This window comes from Geotrypetes seraphini, chromosome 4 (genome assembly GCF_902459505.1).
Source record: "Geotrypetes seraphini chromosome 4, aGeoSer1.1, whole genome shotgun sequence".
Taxonomy (NCBI): domain Eukaryota; kingdom Metazoa; phylum Chordata; class Amphibia; order Gymnophiona; family Dermophiidae; genus Geotrypetes; species Geotrypetes seraphini.
This window is the reverse complement of record NC_047087.1, coordinates 67,361,787-67,375,066: the sequence shown is the minus strand read 5'-3', so window position 1 is coordinate 67,375,066 and position 13,280 is coordinate 67,361,787. Positions and strand designations below refer to the sequence as shown.

The following is a 13,280-nucleotide window of genomic DNA, read 5'->3' as shown; positions in this document are numbered from 1 at the left end:
CTCCTCTGGACCACTTCAAGTCTTCTTACGTCCTTCACCAGATACGGTCTCCAAAACTGAACACAATAGTCTAAAAGGGGCCTCACCAATGACCAATGACTTCCTCCTGCTTAATGACCATATACCTCTCCAATGGACTGCCAGACACAAAGTATTCAAGAATTGTATTATGAGGTGGTTCATGTGTCTTCAGGCTTTTGACTTTGAGGTTCGACATCGAGAGGGCTGAGCCCATGCAAATGCAGAATTTATTTCCTCGATGGTGGAACTTGGGCCAGTTAAGCTGCTCTACCAGATAGGGTTGAGCTGAAGGGGAGGGTATGTGAGGGAGTGTATAGAAACCTGCTGCTCCCTCTACTGGACACTTCCCTGCAAATGCAGGATCACCTTAAGAACTCTAGTTGTGCCCTAAGGAGGGGAAAGGGAGAAGGGGAGGAAACCAGGAAGGAGAGCTCAGAAAACCTAAAAGGAAGGGCCAGAGTGAGGAAGAGAAAGCCCAGAGGAAGATAGGAAAAGGACTTTGTCCGAAGGTTATAACTGTTTTTTCTTTATTTTAGACAGAAGTCAGTCACTGAATGTAAACTTTATTCCTGTGCATGGCTAAGAGCCAGACCTGTCTGTTTGAGCCCATTTTCTTTTGCTAACAAAACAGTATTCTTTGATATAGACTGAGCTCTGTTTGAATTTTCTGCTAGGGACAGTTCTGTTCATTCATTGTTTGGGGTGAGGCAGCTGCTAGCAAATGAAGTTTCTTTTGTTGTACATGGACATTTAAGTTGTTGATTGTTTTTGTTTTTTTTCCTGCTAAAGACAGTTCTGCTCACCCTGTGTTTGTGGCATGGCAGCTATATCCAGAGGTATATTTGGCTGAGAAGTGGATGGAAGATCTGCTACCTGAACTGGAGAAGACAGAGGATACAAAACTGTGTGCAAACAAATCTGTGTTTTCCTGCTGCAAGAGTGTCCTGACCCTCATTAAAACAATTTCTACTGTCACCCTGTTTAGCTATGCCACATTTAGAGAAGGTAAACCACCTTCCGGGTTTCCCCCTAGGTTAGCGAGGATTGTTTGAAGGGGGATATGGGAAAAAGCTCTGCCCTGAAGTAGAAAAAACATAGCCAAACAGGCAGGAATTTTGGGGGGTTTTTTGTGTCTTTCTTTTGAGTCCTAGGGGAGTTCCAGAGGGAACATAGAGAAATGGTTGGCCTCGAGAAATTATAGTGGTTATAGAGGGTTATAGAGGGGCAGCAACAAATGCAAAAACAGCAACAATGATTTATGCAAGCTCTACTAGAACAGCAATTATTACAAAAGCAGCAGTTGCTAGAGAAGTAATGCAGCAGAGAAAAGGCCCTGCTAGCGCTAGTGGAAGCAGTCTGTTTACCGACACTTCCTCTGCTCACTGGCTACTACTACTGCTTTGAGGGAGAGGAATTGTCTGATCGGCTCTGCTGTTTTGGAGAATGGATGGAGGGAGGAAGGGGGTTGTCAGACTCTGCTGCTTCTGGGAACAGAGGGAAGGGGGTTGTCAGGACCATCTGCCTGCTGTTTGGGGAAGGGAGGGAGGGAGTGAAACTTTTGTGGCTGCAATGATGCTTCGGGAACTGAAGGGAGGGAGGGAGATTTGTGGCTGCTGTTGATGCCTTTGGGGCTGGAGGAAAGGCGGGAGGGGGATTGTTGGGTTAGGAGAAAGGAATTTGGCCGTTGTCTAAGGAGCATAGGAGACTTTTTTTTTTTTGCTGACAATTTTTTTGCCGGTTGGTTGAATACCAATAACTAAGATTATACTGAATATTTGACTGGTAACTGGATGGAAGGGAGAGCTGTTACCTGAACTGGAAGAGACAGAGGATACGAAGTTGTGCATAAATAAACTTGTGTTTTCCCGCTGCAAGAGTGTCCTGACTCTCATTATAACAATTTCTACTGTCACCCTGTTTAGCCATGCCATCAGCATGCTATGGACTTTTCCATCAGGTACTTGTCCAAACCTATTTAAAAGTGTGTGAGAGTGTGTATGAGTGTGTGGGTGTGTCACATTGAATCAAAGAAGGAACAGCAGAGGATAAAAATGGTTGGACAACAACACAGTCTTTCTCTGGTTTCCTTCACTGGCACTGAGTCCCAGAGACACAGCTGGGATGCTGTCCCTAATTCCACACTCCAGCTTCCAAAATACAGTATCAGTTTATGCAGCATATGCATCATATTAAAAACAAAACAAATGTACATTACTTGTAACTTAACTCTTTTCTAGCCCTTCCCTTTGCAAAACACCTCCAAGAACGTAAATAAAACATCAAAATCTTTCAACAAGATATGTGCAAAACAGCTCTTCAGAAGACCTCTCTAATGAAGAGAGGCTAACAGCTTAGGGCTCTTGAACTTGGAGAAAAGATGACTGAGAGGGGATATGATGGAAGTTTATAGAATCATGAGTGGGGTAAAACAGTTAAATAGGGAATGGTTGTTTAATCTTTCATGCAACACAAAAACAAGAAGACACAACATGAAACTAGCGACTAACAGACTGAAAACAAATCATAGGAAGTTTTTTTTCCCACATAGCTGATGCAAATTCATGAGAATGAGGTGCCAATGAGTGAAATATTAGAAAAGTCATCCCACCCAGAATATGGACCATCTATATCTCACATATTTTAGAACAGGATTTGCTGACATACAGCCTGTTCTAAAGTACATGAGACATGGGCATCCAAGTTCTGGCTATGTCCAGCAAGAACATCCATTTTACAAACTGAAGTGTCCAAACAATGAATGTGGCCAAACAAGGGATATGGACAGTTTTGTTTTAGTTTTTTTAAAAATTTTTATTTAAAAATTTTACAAATTATTTATAAATTTTACAAATTACAAAGACAAGTATACAATACTTGAATAAAGATTCAAAATAATATCCCCCAAACATCGATAATAAAATTCACTATTTGAAATATTTTTATTTAGTTCACAATAATTAGGACCCAATAAAATGAAATATCATTCAAAAGAAAAAATAATAATTAAAAGGCCAGCATTGGAGGTACAAAGTTGGCAGCTAGTTCATTTTAAGTTGTGGGTGAAACTATCATTCCCTATCATTACTCTTCCCCCTTCTCTAGCCACAATAAAGTCCAACAATTGCTTTGGTTCAAAAAAGATAACATTTTTACCCTCCAGTGATACACAGCATTTTGCAGGAAGGATGTACCCAACACAAGGACTCTAGGCCTATATGCCAAAAAATCCTTTCTTCTTTTTCCGTGCCACTTGAGATACATTAGTTGAACCAAGGAATTGTTCATTAATATGTCTGCAATAAGTCTGAAGGATTAAATCCCAATCAAATTCCAAGGCAAATGTCACTATGAGAGTAGTCCTCTCAGTAATTTCTTCCAAGGAATTTTCCAGAAAATTTGTTAGGTTTATCTCACCACCATCCGCTCCTGCCATTTCAGTAGGAGTAAAATTACCAAATTTATTTCCTATACAGATATATTGAGCTCTCAATATTGGTGGTAAATTCTCTGTTGAAATTAACAAAAAATCTCTCAAATATTTTTGTACCATTTCAACAGCTGACAAAATTAGAGATTTAGGAAAATTTAACGTTCTCAAATTATTATTCCTCTGTTTATTTTCTATGAATTCTAACTTGTTCGGGATATAAGACCTCTCTTTAATATGTTCCACTTCTAAAGTCCTTATTTGATTAAGCTGTTCTTCTAGTTGTAATACTCTTATAGAGTGTTCTCATAGCACTTTTTTACCTTGAGTGTTCACCAAGGAATTGATAGAACCACAATCATTTTGTAACAATGTCACTGCTTTTTTGAGATTGGAGTCCATGACCTTGATAGTCCTCTACAGCGCATCCATATTAACAATAGCAGGACTTACCATCTCTCCAAATTGCATGTTCTCTTCTCTGGTGGAGGAAATTTCTCAAGCCTCCATGCAAAATGCTAATATCAGGACTGCAGTGAGTTCCACTGTTACTGCCAGCTTCTCTCCCACTGCTCCTCCAGAGCTAGGCACTATCCTTTCCTCTTGGGAGGACTGTGCTGTTTCCATCTCTACAGAGCTTCTCCTTCCAGGTTGGAGAGGAGCCTACCTCTGATCCGGGCTCAGCGAAACCCGTTCAGTACTAAGGTTTGCCGTTAAGTCCGATGTTCCTCCTGAAGCAGACACTGCCTCCATCGCTTGGTGCGTCAGTACTCTCATGATGGTAGTCTGAATCAACCGCCTTGAATTCCCAGCCGCTGGAAGACGGGGACTGGGTGCTTCCCTTTTCTTCCCCATGAAGAAAAAAGCAGCAAAAAGGAAGAAAACACTAGGTAAGCTTCAGTGCACATTCAAATTGCGATCAGGAGAGCAGTACAGCGTTTGCGCCCATCCTCGATACCATCTTGGGTCATTTGTCCTTCGGAATATGGACAATTGTGTGACAGCAGAGGAATATCCATATTTTAAATTGTCCTCACAGTTATCCACGTGAAGGAGTAGTTGAATGGTTAAAGCAGCCAGCTGAAAACCAGGGCATAGATCCAGAAGTTGCTGCTTCAAGTTCCACTGTAGCTTTTTGTAATTTTTGCTTCTTTCTTTTTATTATTATTATTTTAATTGTATGCTCTCCAGGGACAGGAAAATATCTACTATGACTTCACTTACTTCATTCAGTGGAGAAATGCTCATTGGAGCATCCTTCTATAACTGTGCCAGTGCAGGTCTAAATACACAAACATCAATTTTTTTATCCTAGATGTTCCTTCTCCTTCTGTAATCAGAGCTGGACATTCATCTTTTAGCCCTTCCCTAGTCCCATCCAAAACACACCACCATGCTGTAAAGATGTGCCCCAAAATATAATCTTTTGTGCTTAAAATGTGTGTTTTTGGTTAGTCTTTTGTGGGTGTGCAAGAGATCCTGGGTTCAATTCCCTCAAAGAGGTGCAGCGGGAAGTAAAATTAATGACAATTGCAGTCAAGAGTAGTTGCACAAAATATATTGTGTAGAAATAAACTTAATATTACATAGATGCAATGCTTAGAAAAAAGATACACCATACATATGCTTGGTACTAAGATATAGAAAGATATTTTATTATAGAGCTGCTTCTGTGCTTTGTAAATGAGAGAGAAAAGATAGGTTTTCTTTTGTGTCTCTGAATTGGTGAGGTGCTGTGTGGCGGAAGAGAGGGAAATAAGCAAGAATCCAGAGAGAGTGTTCAGAGAGAGGGAGGATTTATGTGTATATGTAGAAGCTGAGGATAGAAAGAAGGGGGTAGAAAAGACAGGCAAGAGGTTTTACCTGAATGATGTGTGTGTCTGCATGGGTGGAGGTATATGAGGTGTGAAAAAGAGAGAAACATGGGCTAAGCTTGTCCCTCACAAACTTGAGTTTCTGTTATTTTCCAGTATCTTTCTGTGACAATTGATTTCTGTCTGAAGCAATGGCTCTTGACTGACAATATCTACCTAAGAACATGCAACTGGAGCCATTCTTTGCCTTAAACATTGAACCTTAGCACATCTGTTGAAACTCTGGATCCTCCCAGCATTCTGCCAAGGTTCTTTGTTAATCACAAGTACTAGTAATTTAGTGGCATGTCTGGAGTGGAGCTTGGGCGGGTCTAGGGCAGAGGTTGGGTGGGGGTACTCAGTTGATATTTGTTAGCAGGGGGTACTTGCCTTGAAGAAGTTGAGAAACACTGTAATAGAGGAACACACACTGGATTTCCTAATAGTAACAGAATCCTGGCTCATGGAAAACAGTGCAGTTGTCATAAATGAATCCTGCCCACCAGTTTATCATATCATGCTTCAAAACAGAAAAGGAAAAAGAGGAGGAGGGGTAGCAATAATACACAAATCCAACCTAGGTTTACAATAATTAAAAACTACTCATCTGACTGGAGCAGAATGTTTACTTCTGAGAGTAGGAAACACAAACTCAATGGGCTTAATGGTGTTATATGCCATCCCTGACCTAGACACGGAAGAGTGGCTAAACATTGTGAACTTCATTGCAAAAGTCAATGTAAAATTCTCCTCATTCTGGGTTTGCGGATATTTTAATCTACATGTAGATGACCTAAAGTGCCAAAAGATACAACAGATAGTCCAACAACAGGGAGGACTTAGGAGAACGCAACCCCACCTCCATGAAAGTGCCATGGATAGACCACCATTTAATTTGTATCAGGATAAAACTACCTGAAAGCAGAAAACAACCAAACAACTATGAAACTATGAAACATGACCAAGAATAAGGAGATGACTCAGACAGCACCAAATTCAAAATCAGACTGGAGACAAACTTCAGAGAAATCAAAACCAAAATCACAGACCTTACAGAACGGGTGAGGCACTCGACTATAGTCTAGAGGAAGCAGTCCCATTAAAACTATGAAAGCCAAACAAAAGAAAAGATGGATCCGCTATGTCACCCATGCTATTCAACATCTTCCTCCAGGTGCTGGGGGAATTCATCAGAAAACTGGGATGGGAATGCTACATATAAGAACATAAGCAGTGCCTCCGCCGGGTCAGACCACAGGTCCATCTCGCCCAGCAGTCCGCTCCCGCAGCGGCCCAAAACAGGTCAAGACCTGTCTGAATCATCAGAAGGGGCTCCCTTGCCACCTTGGTTTTCCATTTAAGTCCTGCCTTCCTATCGAAGTCCTAGCCCTGCGGTCTTGCACATGCACGACCAGGTTAGTTTATACTCATTACCTGATTAACTTCCTATACTTGTGTTACATCCCAGCTCCTCCTTCAGTATCCCACGATGCCTTTATCCCTCAGGAATCCATCCAATCCCTGTTTGAATCCTTGTACCGTATTCTGCCTGATCACTTCCTCCGGTAGCGCATTCCAAGTATCCACGACCCTTTGGGTGAAAAAAAACTTCCTTGCATTTGTTTTGAACCTGTCTCCCTTCAGTTTCTCAGAATGCCCCCTCGTATTTGCTGTCCCCTTCAGTCTAAAGAATCTGTCCCTATCCACCTTCTCTATGCCCCTCATGATCTTGAAGGTCTCTATCATATCTCCCCTGAGCCTCCTTTTCTCCAGAGAGAAGAGCCCCAGCCTATCCAGCCTCTCGGCGTATGAGCAGTGTTCCAGCCCTCTTACCAATTTCGTTGCTCTCCTTTGGACTCTCTCAAGTACCGCCATGTCCTTCTTGAGGTGCGGCGACCAATACTGAACGCAGTATTCCAGATGTGGACGCACCATCGCTCGATACAATGGCATGATGACTTCCCGTGTTCTGGTTGCTATGCCCTTCTTTATGATGCCCAGCATCCTGTTGGCTTTTTTCGAGGCTGCTGCGCACTGTGCAGATGGCTTCAGTGATGCATCCACCAGCACACCCAAGTCTCTCTCGAGTCTGCTGTCTCCCAACAATCCCCCCCCTAATTTGTAGCTGAACAACGGGTTCTTTTTCCCTATATGCATGACCTTGCATTTGTCCACGTTGAAGCGCATTTGCCATTTGTTTGCCCAGTCTTCCAGCTTGTCCAGGTCCCTTTGTAGGTCCTCACACTCCTCCCTGGTCGTAACTCTGCCGCACAGTTTGGTATCGTCTGCGAATTTTATAACCTCACACTTTGCCTCCTTTTCCAGGTCATTGATGAATATGTTAAAGAGTAAAGACCCCAGCAACGATCCCTGTGGCACACCGCTCGTGACTCCCCGCCAGTCAGAATATTGACCCTTTACTCCAACCCTCTGCAGTCTTCCCGACAACCAGTGCTTGATCCATCTGTGCACATCCCCTCCCACCCCGTGGTTCCACAGCTTCTTAAGTAGCCTTTCATGTGGCACCTTGTCGAAAGCCTTTTGAAAGTCGAGGTAAATGATGTCTATGGGCTCCCCATTGTCCACCCGACTGCTTATTCCCTCAAAGAAGTACAGAAGGTTCGTTAGGCACGACCTTCCCTTACAGAATCCGTGCTGGCTTGTTCTCAGTAGGCCATTCCTCTCGATGTGCTCGCAAATGCCGTCCTTGATCATAGCTTCCACAATCTTCTCTATAATTGAAGTCAGGCTCACCGGCCTGTAGTTCCCGGGGTCACCCCTCGATCCCTTCTTGAAGATGGGTGTGACATTTGCCAATTTCCAGTCCTCTGGCACCTCACCAGTTTTCAAGGATAGGTTGCAAACATGTTGTATTGTGCCCGCTATTTCCTGTCTTAGTTCCTTCAGAACCCTTGGATGGATCCCGTCCGGGCCCGGTGATTTGCCGCATTTTAACCTGTCTATCTGTTTGAGGACATCCTCCCTACTTACCTCTATGTGCTCTAATTTTTCAGCCTGTTCCCCACTCATGAGCTCCTCTGAGTCTGGTATATTAGATTTGTCTTCGCTCGTGAAAACCGACGAGAAGAACGTGTTCAACCTCTCAGCTACCTCTTTATCCTCCTTAATCACTCCCTTCCTGTCCCCATCGTCCAACGGCCCTACCTCCTCTCTCGCTGGTCGCTTCCCCTTAACGTAACTGAAGAATGCCTTGAAGTTTTTCGCCTCCTTGGCCAGCCCCTCTTCGTATTTCCCTTTTGCTTTTCTAACCTCCCGGTGGCATTCCTTTTGGCATTTTCTGTGCGCCTGGTGATTTTCTTCTGTTGGGTCCTTTTTCCATCTCCGGAAAGATACTTTTTTGTCCTTTATCGCCCTCTTTACTTCTATTGACATCCAAACCGGGTCCTTTGATCGCTTGTTCTTGCAGCCTTTCCTGAAATTGGGGACGTACATTCTCTGTGCTTCCTGCAGGGTGTCCCTGAATAGGGTCCAGGCGCTTCCCACAGTCTCCATCCTAAAGATGTTTCTGAGCTTCCTCCCCACCATTTTCCTCATAGCAACGTAGTTCCCTTTCTTGAAGTTCAGCGCAGTTGTTGTGGTCCTCCTAACTATGGGTGTCCCTCTTTCTAATGTGAATCTGATCGTGTTGTGATCACTGTTGCCTAGTGGTCCTCCCACTTCTACCCCTCTTGCAGGCCCCCCTAATCCGTTTAGGATGAGGTCAAGAGTAGTACCCCCTCGCGTCGGTTCTTTGACTAGTTGCTCCATGAAGCAGTCCTTCACAGCTTCTACAAATCCTATCTCCCTAGTGCAGTTGGAGTGACCCATACTCCAGTCTATCCCTGGGTAGTTGAAGTTCCCCATCACTGTTACATTTCCAGTCCTGCACTCCTGTCTCAATTCCGCTTCCAAGTCGTGTCCGACTCCCTCTAGCGTACCAGGTGGTCGATAGTACAGCCCCAGTTTTATGCCCGCACCCTTGTTTCCCGGTAATTTGACCCACATCGATTCCAGCCCCTCTGCCTTCGTTGCCATATCCATCCCGACCGAGTGGATAGAGTCCTTTATATATAGTGCTATGCCTCCCCCCTTTTTGTGGGTCCTGTCCCTCCTATAGAGCTTGTACCCCGGCAGCGCTACATCCCATTGATTTTCCTCTGTCCACCAGGTTTCTACAATTCCAATTATATCCAAGTCCTCCCCCTTGGCCACGACTTCTAGTTCACCCATCTTGACCGTGAGGCTTCTTGCATTTGCGTATAAGCACCGCAGGTCCCGTCGTTTTTCTTCCACCTCTGCATTTACCTGGGCCACTTGCCCTTGGATTTCTGGCAGTTTTCCCGCTCTCTGTGTTTCTGCTTTACTCTCAGCCTTTACCATATACGCAGACAACGTCCAATAAAAAAACATGACGTGAAGACTAAACAGAGGATCAGAACAGGCCTAGAGAAAATCTTCAGATGGTTCCAAACAAACAGACTGGTAGCCAACAAAGAAAATACAGAATTAATTAACAAATGGGGAGGCAGTAGCCCAGGATATCAAATAACGTTAAATGGCAATACATTAAAATCAGCGTCAGAGGGTGTGAGAAACATAGGAGTATGGCTGAACCCAAACCTGGACATAACAATACAGTATGTATTATTGAGTAGGGAGGGAGGGGAGGGGAGGTTATTCTATTTAATAAGAATAATTTATATATTACATTTCTTATATAATATTTAAAATATTACAGAATATTAATTTGTAATGAAATGTTATACTTAATGCATATATGAGAGTTAATCAAGTGTGTATCTTTAAGTTCATATGAGTTTAACTGCTACACTTGTAACATGCAAAAATGAATAAAGAATTAAAAAAAAACCAACCCAATACAGATCCAATGCACTGTGAAAAATGCCTATGGAAAACTCTACTAGATTAGAGGACTTAAACTCTACCTCACCCATCAAGCTATGACCAATGTAACAATATCCTTGATGCTCTCAATTTTTGACTACTGCAAGGCAATCTTGCTGGGTACCCCAAAGTACATGATCAGGCAGATCCAAGTAGTACAAAACAGTAGCAAAGATTCTTGATAGGAAAATCAAGGCAGACGAGTGCCACCCCACTACTGAAAAAGCTACACTGGCTCCCGATTGAAAGCAGGGTGAAATTCAAGATCTTATTTCTAACACAGAAAACCATCCATCTCACAGAACCGCAATACCTAGCAGCAAGACTACATAACCATAAACCTGCACACACCCTGTGCTCAAGCCAAGAATTCCTGCTGGAAATACCAGTCTTCAAAGACATCAAATATAAAAGTGTCAGGTCAAGAATGTTCTTCGTGATGGCCCCAACGTGGTGGAACTCCCTTCTGGAGTTAAAACTAGAAAAAAAAACTCCAAAAAATTAAAGAAAGGGATAAAGATCATCCTTTTCACAGCCTACTTTTACTAATAATGCAACAAACAGTGGGAGTAACATCATAGAGGAAATATCTAGCAACCTCTAACCTGAAAGGCAAAATTGCTATCACTAAAAAGACATACGCAGAGGGCAGGGAATAAGTTATTAACTTAAAATTAACACAAAAGATATAAAACTAGGATGAACAAGAAACACAACAGTAACATCAAGGCGTAAGCCAGTAGGTTTCAGATCGAACATTGTACAAGAATGTAGGTTTCATATATATATATATATATATATATATATATATATATATATTTATATTTATATGATATGAAAATCATAGTATAAACCCAGGATGAGTATTTACATAGAGTACATATAACCTAGAATGAGCATCAATGGAGCATTTACATAGAGCAGGGGTAGGCAATTCCTCAAGAGCTACAGATAGGTCAGGTTTTCAAGATATCCACAATAAATATGCATGAGATAGATTTGCATCTCAAGGAGGCAGTGCATGCAAATCCATCTCATATTATTCATTGTGGATATCCTGAAAACCTGACCTGCCTGTGGCTCTTGAGGACCAGAATTGTCTACCCCTGACTCAGAGTAAGCGTCACCATTACAGCGGCTCATGTAATGTTCCACCAGTACAAAAGCTCATATATCGTGCCATCATTACAGAAGCTCTGAATTGACTCTCCAGTCAGTAGTAGCGGTATAGAAGCTTTCAATAAACAATAAACGTTGGATCCATTTACTTGAACATGGCAAGACCTGGACAAAGTCATCATTTTATAGATGTAGGCACTTCCAGAAGTGAAGAATAGGCAGTAGGGATGAGACTGACACTTATAGATGCACATGTCTTATGAAATGCTCGCATAAACGTGGATTTCTACCACCAAATACATGCACAATGCTACTCCTGTCTCAGAGCAGTGCAACTCTATGTAATAGCTTGCAGTCCCCTATATTGTCTTTATAAAAGAGACACAACATATACACTCGTGGGTCTTTTCTGCCTAGGCCTCCGGTTATTAAATTATCCCTTGTCATTTATCGCTCCTCCTATCTTCTTCTGACAGTTGCTTCAGTTAGAAAGTAATTACCTGAGATCTGATCTGAGCAGCTTTCTTAGGATCCACCATGCGGACATGCTCAAAATGTTTCAAGGTATGCTGTCTGTCCTTCTGCTCTGCGCGCACATACTTCTTCAGCATGCTGAACACGTGGCGGGGCTGAGAAACAAAGGAAAGACTCTTAACTTTTCATAGCGTTGATGAATCAGGAATTCCCAGAGATACTGGTTAGTAGCAGATAATATAAGAACATAAGAATAGCCTTACTGGGTCAGACCAATGATCCATCTAGCCCGATAGCCCATCCTCACAGTGGCCAATCCAGGTCCCTAGTGCCTGGCAAAAACCCAGAGTGGCAACATTCCATGCTACCGATCCATGGCAAGTAGTGGCTTTCTCCATATCTGTCTCAATAACAGACTATTGTCGATATTTTAAATGATTTAACTGGCCAGAAACTACCCCTGACTGGGTATATTGCTCATTTGGGGCTATCTGCTAATGTTCAGGATGCCTAACTTTTTTGGCCATTTTCGAACACAAAAGTATCCAAGTTCTAACCGTTCAAACCCAAGCCATTTGGACCTAAGCAGGGTCACCATTTATACTACCCTGGCCACCATTTATACTACATACAGACATGCCAGCAGAGCAGTGAGGCACTGCTTAGAGGGCACTGCTGTGAACCTCACATAAAGGAAGGCAGGTATACAGTTCACCATAACCCCATTATAATGTATGGTGAACCCTCCTAAATTCCCCCCAAACCTACTAAACCCTCCTGTCTACCACCCCAATAGCCCTTATGGCTCCAGATGGCACCTACATGGCAGTAAAGTAGGGTTTGGTTGGCTCACATTTTCCACCATAAATGTAGTGGTTAGAGTGGGATATGGGCCTGGGTCTCCCTCTTTATGGTTCATTACACCATGTCAGCCTTACAAGGCTACCTGTCAGCATTTTCTGTTGGCCTAGCCAATGTCAGCAAAGGCCTGTGGGAGATGTATATGAAAAAGATCTGATCTTGGGCAAGTCAGTGCAGATAGACCTTAAAAGCTCCTGTACAGAATCCACATACATTAAGTATCCAGCCAGACTGGATTGTTTATCAAGAAGGTATGTTACTTGAATGGGACAAAGAAGCCAGTCAGACTAATTCCATCTACCATTTCTGTATCACAACTTCCTTATCAATTTTGCTTACTATTATTTCAAACAGTTTCCAAATTATGAACAGAAAGATACTGGGAAATACAACAATAGATTCTATTTTTAGAATAAGATTCAAGCCTATACAAGCTGCTTCTCTTGCCCCTCCCCCCTTCTCTTTCTGGGCACTCTGAACCCTCTTGCCTGCTTTTTCCAGCCCTTTCTTTCTACCTTCAGCTTCCATACAAACAAAAATTTTCCATCTCTGTCTTGCTCTGGATTCTGACTTATTTCTCTCTCTGGCTTCCTCCTCTCTTGGCCTCTCTGCCTCTTTCT

General features: G+C 42.7%; 1 protein-coding gene across 4 annotated transcripts in view; it reads right to left on the bottom strand.

Annotated features, from left to right (window-relative positions):
• APP (amyloid beta precursor protein) overlaps nucleotides 1-13,280 on the bottom strand; it is a 338,242-nt gene that overhangs the window by 40,298 nt on the left and 284,664 nt on the right. For all 4 annotated transcript variants that reach the window (XM_033941038.1, XM_033941037.1, XM_033941035.1 and 1 more), the window contains one exon: nucleotides 11,826-11,954. In XM_033941038.1, the coding sequence (XP_033796929.1) occupies nucleotides 11,826-11,954 (129 nt within the window). The remainder of the gene's footprint in view (nucleotides 1-11,825; nucleotides 11,955-13,280) is intronic.